This window comes from Zosterops lateralis, assembly GCF_965231275.1.
Source record: "Zosterops lateralis genome assembly, chromosome: 3".
NCBI lineage: Eukaryota > Metazoa > Chordata > Aves > Passeriformes > Zosteropidae > Zosterops > Zosterops lateralis.
In genome coordinates this window covers 89,003,905-89,020,145 of record NC_139764.1, presented here as the reverse complement: position 1 = coordinate 89,020,145, position 16,241 = coordinate 89,003,905, and the positions used below count along the sequence as shown (strand labels likewise).

The window sequence follows — 16,241 nt, the reverse complement described above, 5'->3', positions numbered from 1 at the left end:
CAAATGAGGAACATCTTCACAAAGAGATAAGGAATAAGTGGCTTGCAAATAAGAAGAAAAGAACTTTTTCCTCTGATTCTCAGGACAAGAGCTCAAACCAAAATTTTTGGCAGGCTAAGAGATACACTGTACTGAAAGCTGTGGGTTTTTTCTGAGGAAAATGGTAAATGGTATCACCCAGTCTGCTTCCTCCTACTACTTCAGGAAGAAACTGAAAACAATGATTGTTTTAAGAAAAAGAGAGGGATGGTCTGAGCAGCACTTGGACAGCTAAAAAGGTGTCTTTTTAAGCCCCTTTTCTACTGGTGTCCTGTAATGTCTCTTCATATCTTTTGTTTTCCTGGAGCTGCTTCAACTGGAAATGCAGCCCAAATCAACTCCATTTGTGAACCAATTATGGTTGAGGTTCATTTATTTATATCTTTTATTCATATCTTTTATTCATCTCCATAGAAACATAGTCAAAAACATGGTTCTTAAATTATTTCCAAAGAGAAACAAATCAAAATGTAGTGCAAAATTTTCTCCTTCAGTTTCACATCAGTAATAAACACAGTTGGTATCACTTAGATAAATAAATAGAGATAACGAACACATATCTGCACATGTGCACTAAGGTTTAACCAAAAGAAAATCAAGTTCTGTGTTTTAAGGGTTGATAGTAACTCAATGCCTGCAGATGGCCACCAGGATAGTAACATCCTGTTAAAATGTACACGCTCAGTTAGGGAGGGATTGTACATCTAGAGTGCATATTACTGGGAACAGTCAGACTTGTTCTGACTATAATATTGAATTTAAAGGCCCTTTAATTAACCAATCTGTAAACATTGTAAGAGTATAAAATCTGCATAGCAAAGAATGTACTAAAAGAAAATCCTGAAGCTTTCCATGGAAAATTTTTGCATCTTGATCTAAGTGCAGGGTCAAAAAAGGAAAGTCTGCCATTGACTTTCAGCCAATCATGATTACAGTCCACTCTCACAGGAGGAGAAAAAACCCACCACCTCTTTTTTTCTCTTTTTTGCTTTGCTTTTATGACAAAAAGAAAAGGATTATAGGGATTAAAACCCACAGGATTATTTGTGTTTGGATCTAGTTTCCTGTCTTATTTTAAAACTGTAAATTAGTTTCCCTATCAATTATAGATACTGGCAAAAATTTTGAGGACAAAATAGAAGGAAAAAAAAAGTGCCCCATGTTTCTAAGTAATGATCTTTAGCATCATTCAAAAAAATTTGATTTTTAACATTATGACAATGCGGCACTCCAACAGGAAGTGTCAGGTCAGGCATATTCCCCTTCAAGGACAGTTCAGTAAGTAACTTTTACATCTGAGCCAGGAATTCAGAGGTTCAGATCACCAGGTTGAGGTTTATATCCTGGCCTAATAACACATCATGATTTTACACAAACGGAGCAGTAAGAATCACCTTTCTTAGAGGTAAAAGGTCAAGTTTAAGTATCTTTTGTTAAACTCTATGGTTCTATGTAAGCAGAGAAATCCACAGAATTTTCTTAAAGAGAAAGAAAGGGAATAATTCAGACATCCTGGTCAGCTTTACATCTCTAATTAAAGCACAGCCTCTAGTATTCAGAGCCAGTAGTCCTTCTTCTATGCTAATAAGGGCTTTATGACTTTACTGTCAGCTTTGGTTAGATAACGAATAAAGGACCAAGTCTCTTAAGTCAAGGTTCAGCGAATGTGGGCCATTTTTAGGTTCATCTTCAAACTTTAGAAAAATCATAAATTTAGTTTTGGGGTCAGAGGGGAAAAGAATAGGAATCCCTGAAAAAACTGCAAACACCTTGTGTAAAGACGCAAAAGTTGTTTTATTCAACACTAAAAATGGTTCAGCTTTGGGCATGTCCCAACAGGCTACTAAACTGCACTGCAAATAACAGTGTTGTTTTGAAGGCTATTAAATTTCTTTAAGACACTGTACAGACATTGTGATATATAGAACACACTCTGTATTTACCAAAAACGCTCTTAAAAGATAGTTAGTCCTGAAATGCAATTTGCAAAACATTCTAATACTGATACTTACCATATGTGCATTAAGCTGCTCTCTTGCTGTTTCTGGTAAGCCTCCAACAGGTTTTGATGCCAACAGCTGACGTTCAGTGTCTGTCAGCCATTGCTGCAGATCCTCAACTTCACCATGGAAACCTTGAGCCTAAATTATACCATATCATTTTAGAGATAACTGAAATGTTCTCCATTCCAATACTAGCTCAGATACATAAGCACATTGGCAACTGGTTTAATCAGATATTTGTAATAATCAAAGGAAATTAAAGGAGGAAAAAAAAAAAAAGCAAACAAACTGGCTCAATTCAATCTAAAGGATAAGAATAAAAAACACAGAAATCATGAATGCAGTCAAAATTACTGTGAGACCAATGCTTTTCCTGAATAATACACCTATACAGAAATGTCACCCTTTACAAACATGTAGACCAAAAGCTGAAGTCTTATATCAGCACTGTAAGGAACAGTGAGTGACCAGCTGGGGAAGATACAGCTGGATTCAAACTTTCTCCAAATTCAGGTGCGTCTGCATCATGGTTTTCATTTAGGCCAACTTCTAATACATGTATCTGTGTATTTCATGTAAAAAGACACTTTTTCTGAGTTATCTCTATATTTGATCATTTCCTGTTCACCTGGATCAAGGCACTATCCAGCTGCTGTTTCCTTTGTTCTGTTTTTTCCAACAACTTTTGCCAGCGCTGATTCAGGAGTTCCAACTTGCTCCGTAAATTACTTGCTTCTTCAACAGCACTTGATTCAATCAGGTCATTTCCTGCTTTTTTAACAGCTTCCACCGTAGACTGATGAGCGAAAACATCATTTTGTAGCACCTACAATTGTAACAGCATGGCCCATCAGTAAGTTACTGAAAGAAGGCTCACACAGTGATTGAGCCAGTTGTAGTCCAAAGACAAGACAATAGTTTAACATCAGCACAGGTATCAGAAATTAAAGCTAAAACCTAAGACCTCTTCCATCAAAAGCAGTAACAGACCATTCTGACAAAATACTGAAGTTTATTTTTATATCTTGGAAAAAATAATATATTCCTTTTGAAAGCATGTATTTTTGAAATTATTAAAGATTTCTAGCAGTGCTATGGAATAACTATTTCTTCACATTTTAAATTTATTGTATACTTTCCTTTATCAGGATTTTTCTCTGAATACTTTATGCCTGCTGTGCTATACAACAACCCAGCTGCCACAATGTCTTCTTACACATTTCACGGCTACAACTCCTCTCACATTATGTCAGGCTACCAGGACACTTGACCTGTGCTAAAAGCTGGGGGATGGTTGTAGTACTAACAACAAAAGACCTCCTCCATCTGCTGGAAAACCTCTTATCACCAACCACAGTGAAAACCATAAATGGCAAAATGCACATTTGGGAAAAAAATGCTGCTTTCAGAAGGATGGGGAGTAGGGCAAGAAAAGCTTTAATATTAAACAGAAAAAGAAATGCACAAAATGGTTGGGAAGAGAATGGTAAACCCTATCTAAGAAATTCAAGTTTATGATTGCTGTTTTCCCTGACTCAAACTCACCTCCATCAAAGCACTACCATATGCAAAAAATGAACCTAAATAAAAAGGAACTTAAAAATAAACTAAATGGAGCACAATACAAAATAGCAAGCCACAAGTAGACCTCGGATATAAAATACACATCACATTTACTTTAATTCTTCTAAGCTAAGAACCAGATTTATTATTTTCCTAACAGGGTGAAAAAAAGTATTTACAGAAGCAGATGCATCTTATCCCTTCCTTCCTGCTGAGATTCACTAAGAACAAGGTCTATTTTTTCCAAAGTTATTCAAGAGGTGGATGTTTTTACAGGCTACCACAGGATGCACTACTGTGTGAACTTTCTAACCTATAAACTCTGTATTATGAAAAGGAAGTAGATTCATTCATGTGTTTGCTGAACTCCTTCAGCACAGACACAAATGATGTCTCGATGCTTCTTCACTAGTAAAACACTTCCGTTCGATAAGAATATAAAAGGTTCATGGAGCAGAACCTGTTTTTGTAATTTGATTTACTTTGTTTTAAAAGGGTCTGTTTATAACAATAGGCACAGAGGGTATGTAGATAGTGTATTCTGTTCAAGTTCCAACTGACCACCCAAAAGCCTTCAGAAGCTGCATAGTTGCATTAACACAGACAATGAAAATACCTTAATTATCTATGTACTGTCAATTTCAATCAAATCTCTCAAAATCCAAAATGGACTCCGAGTACTTTTTACATCATATGCAGGCCAAAAATTAAATGGCAGATTTAAAGGGAGAGGAATTACAAGGTTAGATTAAATTGTCAAGCCCAGAAAGAACACATTGCTCTGAAGAGGACAGTTACACACAGAGGCAGGGAAAATCTCCTACACCTAGGACATGTTCTAAAAATAAAGGCATAGCAGAAGCATTCTTCCATAGGCTCTAAAATAAAGTAAAAATCAGTAAAAATACTAAAACAAGCAAACAAACACCCCTTAAGCCTACATTGTAAGTAACACAGAGAAAAAGATAGGAATTTGCTTTCGGAGAAGCATTTTCCATCTTAGCTGAACCCAACTGACACACAATTTTGCAGAATTCAGAACAAATCACTATTTTCTAAAAGGGAAGAAAAAACCAAAGATGTATAAGAGTTGTGCAGTTTGTGAGACTTGGCTTAAACAGAACTAATCAAGGAGTTTGTTGCTTCAGGGAGAGTAGCAGGTTCCGTAAACTTTTGAGTTTAGAAAGGCGATTACAGGTGGAGACTAGAGGAAGCTGTTTATTTTTCGCTAAAATCTTTGCCACTTGCATGGCATTTGCAAGAAAGGAATGAATGTGGAGGAGTAAGAGGAAAGATATTATTTATTCCAAGTCTTTATTTCAGCTATAATCTGCATCTTGAAAGAATATGTAGAGAATTATTTATCACATGGGAAGTTTTACTAATAAAAGACTCATCCCTAAGACAAATATCAAAAGAACGTTTCAGTTAATATTGATTATAATTACATACATGATGTTTGGCAAGTTCAATTTCAATAGCCTTGGGGTCTCCACCCACGGGTTTCTGTTCATTCAGCAAATCTTCTGTATGTGTCAGCCATGCCAGTAATTCATCCAGGGCATGCTGGAACTGTCCCAAGGCTAACAAGGCACCTTCCAGCTTGTGCTACAGTAAAAATAAAATTAACAATAAAATCGTTTCACAGTGCAATTGAATTGTCTTACATTACCATTAGTCACCATAATCCAGAGCAGAGCCCATGCACAAGACAGAATAAAAAACAAGGAGAAACAGTTACTCAGTACAGGCAATGCTTTGTAACTACAGCTGAGTTAGCAATTCTCTTGTAAAGCTTTGCATTCCAGGCTCAAATTCCTGGCCTTGGAAGAAGCCATATAACCAGAATAGAGTTAAGACTTAGGGTTCTTTCATCAGATTTATCAGTGGCTTTTTATCACTTAAAACATATTTTCAATATAAATGCAATTTATAGGACTACAACAGTGCATGATCTTTTAAAAACCTTTTCCTTGTCATGAAATAATTCAGTTTAGAAAACATAATGCACTTTTAAGGATTCTTTCACATCTCTCAGCTTGATAATTTAAGAAAATAACACTGAAATAGTTTAATATTAAGTTAATGGGGTTTTATTCAATTGTTCAGTTCAGCAGCTACTATTACTTTTGCACTTAAAAACATGTTTTCAACTGCTACTTAAGACATCAAGTAACCAAAACTAAATAATAATCATTCAACATAGCATTACTAATGGAAAATTTTAAAAGGTTTAAAAACGTTTTAAAAATTCAACATATTGTACAATTCAAATCCTATTATATATAAGCTTTTTAGCTTCCAAACGAAAAGGAATGTGTAAATTAATATAAGCATTATACATAACGAAGAGTTTTTCACAAAAAATATAAGTCATGAATAAAGCCCCCACCTCCAAGATTATTTACCTGTCTACTTATAATTTTGTCTTCTAGGCTGTCCCACAATAGTCTGAGCTCTGAGAGAGGGTCTTGAACAGTGTGCTTGTCACTCTCTTGTGTTGCCTTCTTTAGCAATAGTTCTGCCTGATGGTTCAGTCTTTCCATTTCTATCTGCTGCTGATAAGCTTCTGTCTTAAATTGCTAGAAATAAAGGAAACACAAGTAATGACTATAGAATCCTGCAACAATTCTATGTTCTAGCTCTTGTGGTTGTGATGGTGATAAATGCTTTAAACTTAAATGAAATGATTCTTGAGAGGAAGTGAAAACAAATTTTCTTTAGTAGAACATCCCCTTTAACACACAATTGGTGCAACAGTCTGAATGGATCCAGTGTACATATGTTCTGAACTGTGTTAAGTCACGGTTCATTTGAAGTTACATCATAAAATATATAAAACAACCTGCCCACAGCTAACAAAATTTACAAGTGAGCAAAAAAACCCAAGAACCTTCTTTGATCATCACATATCTCTGCTTTTTAAACATGGCAAAACAGCATCCCAACATCAGGAGCATATTCAGTCACAAGTACAGGTCCATGCAGACGGGTTTCTAAGTTACACTGGAATTTTGTTTTTCGCCATGCTTATGTATTGTGAGTGTCATGATATGTGTGAGCATTTACAAAAAGGGTCTAATGGCAGAAGCAAAGCTCTTGAGGCATTCTCTCAGAGGCTCGAGGAAACTGTTCATTTTAGAAACCAGAAAACATGAAGGTCATAACAGAAGAATTCTGCACATAATACCTTCATAGCTTTTGAAAGAGAATGAATGATTCTGCAACTATTTTTGGGCTATCAGAAAAAATAAAAAGTAACCTTGTCAAAATTTGGAATAGATTTTTAAAGTAAGTGCATTTTAAAATGAAAAGTTTGTAATGAAATATTTTAAAATTTTCATGCAAATTCTTCTTTACTAAAAATTGAAAATGAAAATTGCATTTGACTCTCAAAAAATACTAAACAACACAGAAAAATACAGACAAATGGAAACATTAAGGAAATAAATTGCTGGTTCATACCTTAAGTTCCTCTGTTTGCTGCTTAACTGTCTCCAGATCTGTTCCAACTGGGGACATAGATGCTAACTTGCTGCCAGCAATGTCTACCCAGTCAAATAATGCCTGAAAAATCACAATATGATATTTAAGTGTGAGCAGAGAAATGCTGTTATTTTTGAAAGTTGTATTAGGTAAAATATCAGAACTTTTTTTTTTTTTTTCCAGAGAAGGTATTGCTGTGCTCTTTCAAAGAAAATAGCTTTCCCAGCAAAACCTATGTTTCTTTGTAATACAATAGAACAAATATCCATGTAACAGTTACAGGAGTGTAAAAAAAGTAAACAGAGTGTAGATTCTGCCAGAATTATTCATGCTGAGTAGCAATCTATTTCTTGCGTAAAATCTGATTTTTTAATGAATCCCCTGAAAGGCAAATACAACACAAACGCTGTTCCACAGTTGTTTGGAGTGAAAATGGAAGGTGGTGGATAACACACCTTAAATGAGGATTACAAACAAACTTCTTTTGAAGAAAGCTATTTGTGCAAGGAACGTGGAACTACCCATTCAGTACATACTAGGCAATGAAGGACCATAACTGAGCTAGAATGAATCTCTATAGGATAATGCAGAGTGACTTTAAAAAAAAAAAAAAATTATGTCTCTCCAGTTCTGATGTTTTGTGGGTATTCCTTTTGGTCCCAATACAAGGCAGAACCTCAAAAATACTCTACATGGATTAAGAACACCTGCATCAATCTGAGTAATTGCACAAGGGAAAAACACCTCCAAGTAGGTCCCTTTTCACCTGCCTGTTATCTGTGGAGATACCATTAAGGAGAAATGCTTAGAACAACTTTTTGGAGTTTCCCACTGCTACGTGGCTCCCTGAGAAAAGGAGAACTGTGCCCAATGTGCTCAAGAGGGTGAAGCAGGTGCAGTTAATAATCTGTCCATAACACTTTTCATATTGTCTATTCGAATGAGTGTTAGACAGCACTTAAATACGGTTCTTTCACAAAGTACCACGATTGTAGGATATGCCATGTACAGCTACAGGAAATAGCACTTAACCCAAGTGGTGATGATTCTAACTGTCTAATCAATCTCTGCACAGTAAGAGCACAGGAGAACCTGGAGAAAAATCCATAGTGTTGGTGCACTGCAAAACAGGCATGTTGCATTATTATTAAGGGGTGGTCTGCTGCTTGATCTGCACCAAATACAGAAGTAACTGCCCTCAGTGTCATGTGAAATGCCAGTTTTGAAGACTTAATGAAGCAGGTAAGACAGTAATTCCACTAAGGAAAAAACAAGCAACCAAACCCAAAACAAACAAACAAACAACTACAAAAAAAAAAAAAAAAAAAAATCACCACATCCAAGAAAAGATTATAGTTTCAAAAGATACGTTGTGCTGGAAGAGAGACCTTTAAAGGTCATCTGAAGTACAAGCCCAAGGTTTTTTTAAACTTCATCAGTTTCAGGAAGCACAATGTACAAGATATCTTAAAACTACTGGAATACTTGCCTACAGATTTAAAATAGGAATCATCTTCTAAATGATTGTGATAGGATAAATTATACTAAGTGTAATAGTTTAGCAACATTATGTTAATAATATTTTTGCTTAAAATACTCAAACATTTTACTTATAAATAGGGTGGAATAAAGTTCAAGTGCTTTAACTGTCTTCCACTCAAAGAAAATGGCAGCAAGTCAGTATACACACCTGTACTCTGTTCCTTTCAGACGACAAAGATGTGTCAAAACTTTAACCTGCCTTGACTATCACAAGAAAATGTGAGCAGAAATACGACTGTGTGCTGCCAAAAAATCTCTGCTTTTATCAACAAACAAGGGGACATTAATTTTGAATCTAAACACAGTGCAATATATGGACATGAAGAAAACAACCCAATATACATATTCTTTAGTGCAAAAAAATCCCAACAAACCAACCCCAAGCAATCTCAAGAAAAAAAAAAACCTGCCTACTGAAGAAAATAGTCACTACAACCAGAGTGCATTACTTGTCACCTACCTCATCACATGACACTTTTTACTACAACCACATTAAATCCCATTGACTCAAGGTTGGGTTAGGTGTATCACATCATCTTACCTGTAATCCATCTTGGTACTGAACAGCTGCCTGCATAGCTTCCCCAAGCTTATCCACACGTTCTTTCCATGTTTTGTTTAATGCATCCCAGGCAGAATTCAGCTGCAAGTAAGCACAATTTACTCCAATAGAAAAAAGAATTTCACTGCTAAACAATGTGCATTTACTAACACTTTACTGATCAATAATACAAATAAACTAAGCATGACTAGTTCACATTTATTCCATATTAACACTCTTGTCCTCTCTATCACTACATAACCAGTTTCCTTTAGAATTCAGCAGAGGTTCTGGATTATAAAAGCTTTACTACTGATTGAATATTTTTTATTAACAGAGTCAGTCAATAGAGGAAATACTACTAAATCCTTTGGAGTTGCATCACCATAATAAAAATAGCTTAAAAGAATCATACATTGCTGAACATTGAAGAAGCAAAAAGTACTTTATAGTCATCCAAACGGGATAGTCTCAGTTAAAATGTCTCACTTGGCATGAACAATACATATCCAAAATTTATTCTAGCATTACTTTTGCAAGAAATAGTCACCTACAATATCAATCAGTGAGTATTTAAAATAAATCTGTCTTTTACAAAAATTCTAAACCATAAATCAGTGGTATACATTCATGGTGTGCATGAAATAAATCAACGTGTACATTCTAATCTAAAATTCATTCAGTCAAAAGACAGATCTTACTTTACCACAAAGTTTTTGGTGGTGTTCTCCTTTCACCACAAAATTTTTATTTTCAAAATTTGTTGGGGTCGTGGGGAATATACCAATTTCAGCTGAACAAGCTATCACATAGCAGACCTAAGCATCTGCATTTCCCATACCTCATCTATACTCTTGTTGACAATAGGTTTGTCAGGCTCTCCACAAGCAGCTCTCAGCTCAGAGCCAAGGCTCACAACTGCTTCTAGTTCTTCCTGTAGTCCATCAATTTCTTCTTTAGCAGCCTACAAAGAGAAAAAAAGTCAGCAATGCTAATACTAAATTTAATAGCCTATGTACAACTTTCTTTCAAGATAGAACACAGCAGGATTCCACCTTTGTTTTCTTTCAAGTTACTTGAACTTAAAACTGGATGCTTAAAAAATAAGCATCCCTTTGCTGTGTCAGATGAAATCAGCTGACATCAGTCTAAATTGTAACAATGGTATATGATACCATTTTGCATGAGATGGAAAAAATAAACAGGAAGTTTTAAATTAAGATTTCTTTAATCAGAGTGTCCTCTTTGTCAGAGGTTATCATTCAGCCTTCAAACATTTAACTATCAGTATAAATAATTACAGGCTTAGAGGATAATACATAGAGCATAATAGATTTGTCCACCTTTCATTTAGATGTTACGTACTACTTGAGGAATCTCAAGCATGTGTAACTTTTAAAAGTCTCAGTGAGATGGTTATTACACACCTATCTACAAACAAATAAGGAAATGTAATGACAAGCACATGTTGCATGCTCACTGCAATTAAGCACTGATACATATTATTAACTGTAGACTCTTGAGATACTATTATTGTAAATACTCTTGAGATACTATTATTGTAAATTTCTACACAATTATCCCTCTTAGTCTTTGCAAAATAATATATTCTCCTCTGCATACCATAAATAAAGTATGGCAAGTCAAGAAAATACTTTCTACTGACCTCTGCAGCTTCTTGCTGTTGCTTGACTACAGATGGGTCAACTCCGGGTCCCTCCAGTTCTCGAATGAAGTCCTGAGTATCTTTAATAGTAGCTACAAGAGCCATATGATCACACCAAAACTTTTCAGCTAGTTCCATTACATCCAACAGTTTGGCCTCTCTTTCCTCAGTCAAGGTCTGGATGTCTTCCCAAATTAGGACCATTTGGTCTAGTTTATCTTGAACAGCTAAACAACAAAGGAACTAGATTACTACCTTGGCAAACAATTCTTGGCCATAAATCTCTCTAAAGTTCTACAGCAGAAACATATGTGTACATTTTAAAATTTAGACTTTAAAATATTTCTTTGCAGTGCTCCTTATAATGTTAAGTGGAAACAAACACAATGGCCTTTAAAAATAAAATAAAGGTCATCTCCACAATGAATTATTTTAAACGAATGCTTTGGTTTTATAAATCTTAAGCACCTTCTCCAGGAGAACATTCTCCAGATTAGAGGTCACCAGAAATGAAGAATTTTATATGCTGCAGCTTACTGCATTTCCACTACATGAAAGTTTTCTCAGTCTATTACCTTTAGCAGACATGTCCTTATCAGCGCCTTCTGAGCGAGCAATCATTTCCTCCCCTCTCTGTTTAAGTGTCTCATACACGGGCTGAAGCTTTTCCAGATCCACTGACACGTTCTTATTTTCACTGATCTGCTCTTTTATCTTCTCAACCTCTGCCGAGATTGACGGTGGCTGCCTCAGACGCTCAACGATGCGTTTCAGGCTCTCAAGAGTTGGATCTATCTTGTCATGGAACTAGGAGGGTGGTACAGGACAGATGGAAATGGCAAACAAATTAAAATTAAAAAAAACCCAAAACAACCAAAACAATGAACTAAAAAATGGCATCTGAAATTAACTTGGAAAAAGGTACTTTACATCTCTATCCAACATATACATGTGCAAATTGCAATACCTCCCTCTAGGCTCTTTTAATATCTAAATTACACATAACCCTAAAAAATGGTAGGCTCTCTCAAATTCAAGTATTTTTCTATTAAGTCCGAGTTCAGTCCTGAGACACTCCCTCTGAGGGTACTCTACATATGGCAGAATCCTCTTACATCTAGTCCTGTGAAACTCATGTAGTTTGTAGCTTTAGAGACCCATGGCTTTCTGACTTCATCATTTTAGAAAGATTAGTACTTTACTATTAAAAACATACATTTTCCTATTAGGACCAACAAACTGATATATAACCTCCTATTAAGGCTTTATATGTAAGGTCTTGTAAAAAGACATTTGTTAGTGGCCAGGTGGTGCTGGCTAGTGCAGTAAAGGTATGTTGCTTTCTGCAACAGTGTATGTACTATATCCTTCCATGTTTGACTGAGCCCAGGTAGGTGCTCAGAAACTCAATTGCAGCTATGTTAAAGTGGTTCAGCCTTTGGGATATGTCCAAAGTTAGCCTTTATTATATATATGCTTTTGGATTTATAGGGATTCCTAAATACCTTGCACCACCATGCCCCTTTCAAATTAAAAAAATCCTCTCCAGGATTTACAAAACTCCTGACAACACTTGGAAAAGATGCTAGAAAGAGCACAGCAAAACAAGATTACTTTATGTGAACAAATAGCTACCTCCTTTCTATTCAAGGGACTATACACAAGCATTATAAACATAATTACTTTTTCCCACCTTACTACTCACTTCAAATCTGACTCTGTGACTAACATTATGGGCCTCAGTGTTTTTGTTAGAAGTGTGAAAATCATCAAGCCAACAAAATGTGTTATGAATGAAAAGAAGCCTTCCCACATTCAATACTTCTGAGAAATTGATTGTGGCAACAAAATCTTACAAAAGCGATAAAAATTGAAATTAATTTGGCAATATTTCAGTCTAACTTTAGGACATATATTACATTTTTAAGTTGTCAGTGCATTCAGTGGGTCTCCTTGTACTGAACTTCAACACATAAGACAAAGCCTTTTTGAACTTAAAAGGAAGAAAATGCAAGTCATTACAACCTCTAATTCTAGCTTCATACATTATGTCCTTCCTTTGATACACAATGCAATTTAATATAATTTCAAACCTGAAGAGTTAAATAATTACTCTTCAAGGACTGTCTAGACAAACATTGACATAGACATCATAGTACAGAGATCTGATAATATATATTCTCATATCTTCATAAAAAAGATTATATAAAATTACATTCTTGGACATTAGAATGTTTTCCTTTGCCATCTGAATATACATTTAGGCATGTAAAATGAACCATAAAGCACTGCATAAATAATTCAGTAATTTCTCAACATCTGATTATATTCTAGGTGTTAGAAAAGAATGCATTTCTAATTCTTGCCTTCTGTACTTAGCCAGGACAACACGTTGATGTCTATCACATACAAAACAGGGACTCTAATAGTAAGTAAATATCTTGACTTTCAAATTGGCAGCTCCACATACGGGGAGGACTAAGCATTTATGGCAAAGAAAAAGAGAGGATCTAAATATTTCAGAGGTATGAACAAGGAAGGTGTTTAGAATGACTGAAAGTTTACACATTAAATATATATATATATAACATATAATGTCTATAACCACTTCAAAAGCAGGATGATATCTGATGTCATTTAGTTTTGCCTCACATTCTTAAACTCAGCTAGCAGGGGCTAGGAAAATAACATTAATTATAATGACCTGACAAAAATTACTTAGAATTTAGAATTGGTAAGGTCTTCAAGGTGTATTTCTTTTTTAGCATTTAAGAGCAAAGCAGAATACAGCACTTAATTTCCAGTGAAAAGCGGGAAAAAAGAGGAATTCCCTATAAAAACAGCCATATAGAACAAAATATTTTCATTCAGATTTTGGAAAGGTTTATGTACAAAGTTTTACTGAGTTCTTTTCTGGATCTGGGGTTGAGGAAAATAATTTCTGTGTCAATTTAATGACAACCCAATATTCAACAGTTGCTAGAACAGGAAATGTGACGATACTCTACTGAAGTTCATTTCATAGACTGATGAAGCTAGAATACACAGCTTTTGTGGATTTGACCTGAATTTTATGCTGATGACATTCCGTGGAGTCTAAGTTTCCTACTAATATTTTTCTGTAACAGTTTCAGCACATTATGTTAAGTTCTTTGCAGTAAAGACCCAATGCCACTACCACTGCTAAACTACCCACTAATTCCATTGCTAACTCTGTTAACTACAGCTGCTAATTCCTAGAAATAACTATACCCAAGTTAACTGATCAAAAGTGACATTTGTTTACAAATGAAGCATCAGCTAGTAAGAGAAAATGAAAGTGAAAATCAAATCCCACATTTTTAGACTGCTAGATTTTTTTTTAAATTAAAATTAAGCAGCTGTAACATTTTTCAGTGGCTGTAAAGTCTTAATACTGACCAATATATAAAATTATAACCCCTCGAGATAAAGAAAAATCAGTATCATTAGCAGTGATATGAACATTCACAGACCATTAGGTTGAAAAATCTAGATGAAACAGTAGTTTAGTCTTAATATATCCACGTAAGATGACAATGTGTATTTTTCCATTGAATGAGCCCAATTATATTTTAAACCTTAATTGATACCTGGGTACACTGAGAAATGGCTTCATCCAGTGCCAGTGCTCGCTTTTTGACATCTTCTTTAATTTTACTGTAAAGGGTGTCAGCTGCCACATATTTCTCTTGGATAGAAAAGCCTTCTCCTGGGCTCAGCTCCAGCAACTGAGGCCCAGTTTTGTTCATCTTATCTATATGAGGCTTGTGCTCAGCAATCAGCTCACGCAGTTGCTATAACAAATGAAACAACTTATCAGTTTCTTATGCTTGCACCACCACATTACAACTGTCCACACTTCCAACACATCCAGCTGGCAAGAAATTCCAAACAAATACCTTTCGTCTTAATGTAAAGCAGAAATAAAGTTAATGACTGCTCTGCCAGTGATCATTCCCATTCCAACACAGAAATATCCAGGCATAAAACACCAGAACTAGAGACACACTGGAAACACTCTGCTAGGACATATGATTACAGGAAAAACATATGATGCTAATTATGCATATGATGCTAACAACAGACATTGCCCATCATATTTAGTACCTATAATGACAGAAAGGGCACCGATGTTCCAGACATGGGTGTAACACCACCACATATATACTTTCCATGTTGATATTGGTCACTTGCTGCAAAGCCTTTCATTGAAGAACATGACAGAAAAAGGTACCAGCATTGCAAGAAAATTAATTTAAATTACCCTTGATTTAAGAAGAGGAAACCAGCAAAGGGAGGGTCAAAGAAACCAGTGAAAAGTGCAAAAGGACAAGTAAGGGTGACCAACCTTCATAGAGACTTATCAACCTTATTTATCTGTCTCCCCTTCCAGCCTTCTAGCCACAAGACCTCTCTGTCTTTATAACAGCATTATTATTCAACTTACAAAATGTTTAATAAGTAATTAGTAAGTGAATTATATTTGATCGCAGCTGTCTCTCCCTTCTCATCATCCACTCCAGCAGCAAAAACTGTGCTGAAGACTGTGCAGGGGCTTGTAGAAGTGAAATGTAGCATGGTGTCTTCCAAGTTGTCTAAGGATTTCAGATTTTCTTGCTTGCACCCACAGAACTGACAAAAGGGAAAGGGTTTTCTTTGTGTGAGTAGTCCGATCCTTTCCTCATTTTATTTACTTTCTCATCTCATCCCTCTCAGTGCTGTGAACTCCATGTGTTTCTATCCAATAGCTCCAGTGCTATTGGAGGTACATGCACTGCGCACCCCAGCTGAGAGTTTGTTTAAATTAATGAAGACCCAGAAAAGAGCCTGTATAAGTCTCAGTGTAAATAACTTCTCCTCTTCAACTACAGTCCTTCCCTTAAAAAGGAATCCAGATGCTGACTTTCTTCCTTGCTTCTCCCCAGAAGAGGAGAAGTTGAGGAGACTGGAAGACAGTGACACAACTCTTCAGTCCTCCAATGACAAAACAGAAATGAAAATAACCCCCTCAAGTCTAACTACTTACTTTGAATGTAACTCAATTTGTAGACCTTGCCACAAGAAAAACATTGATTAGCTTAGAGAAAGAAAAGGAGACAATAAGAACAGTTTGAAAATTTTAAGAAAATAATTTTGTTGGTTTACTTTTGAGCACAGAGATGATTTGACACAAGGTCACAAGAGTGCACATTTCTGGGTCTAAACCTTATGCTAATACTCTGCCAACAGCTCATTTCAAACTAAACTAACTGGCATGTTACTCACAAAGAATCAACTCTATGAATTCCAAAACTTGGAACAAAGCTTGTCATCAGTAAATACATCAGAATAGAAACATTAGGTTCTCATTCACATTGAGAACCGCTTTTTTTTCTTCTTC

At 35.5% G+C, this 16,241-nt stretch overlaps 1 protein-coding gene across 10 annotated transcripts in view; it reads right to left on the bottom strand.

Annotated features, from left to right (window-relative positions):
* Positions 1–16,241, bottom strand: part of DST (dystonin) — a gene marked incomplete at its 5' end in the record, with an annotated part of 251,197 nt that overhangs the window by 33,099 nt on the left and 201,857 nt on the right. For all 10 annotated transcript variants that reach the window (XM_083857745.1, XM_083857739.1, XM_083857746.1 and 7 more), the window contains 10 exons: positions 2,052–2,180; positions 2,671–2,868; positions 5,058–5,213; positions 6,014–6,187; positions 7,071–7,172; positions 9,175–9,276; positions 10,016–10,138; positions 10,841–11,067; positions 11,416–11,647; positions 14,452–14,655. In XM_083857745.1, the coding sequence (XP_083713871.1) occupies positions 2,052–2,180; positions 2,671–2,868; positions 5,058–5,213; positions 6,014–6,187; positions 7,071–7,172; positions 9,175–9,276; positions 10,016–10,138; positions 10,841–11,067; positions 11,416–11,647; positions 14,452–14,655 (1,647 nt within the window). The remainder of the gene's footprint in view (positions 1–2,051; positions 2,181–2,670; positions 2,869–5,057; positions 5,214–6,013; positions 6,188–7,070; positions 7,173–9,174; positions 9,277–10,015; positions 10,139–10,840; positions 11,068–11,415; positions 11,648–14,451; positions 14,656–16,241) is intronic.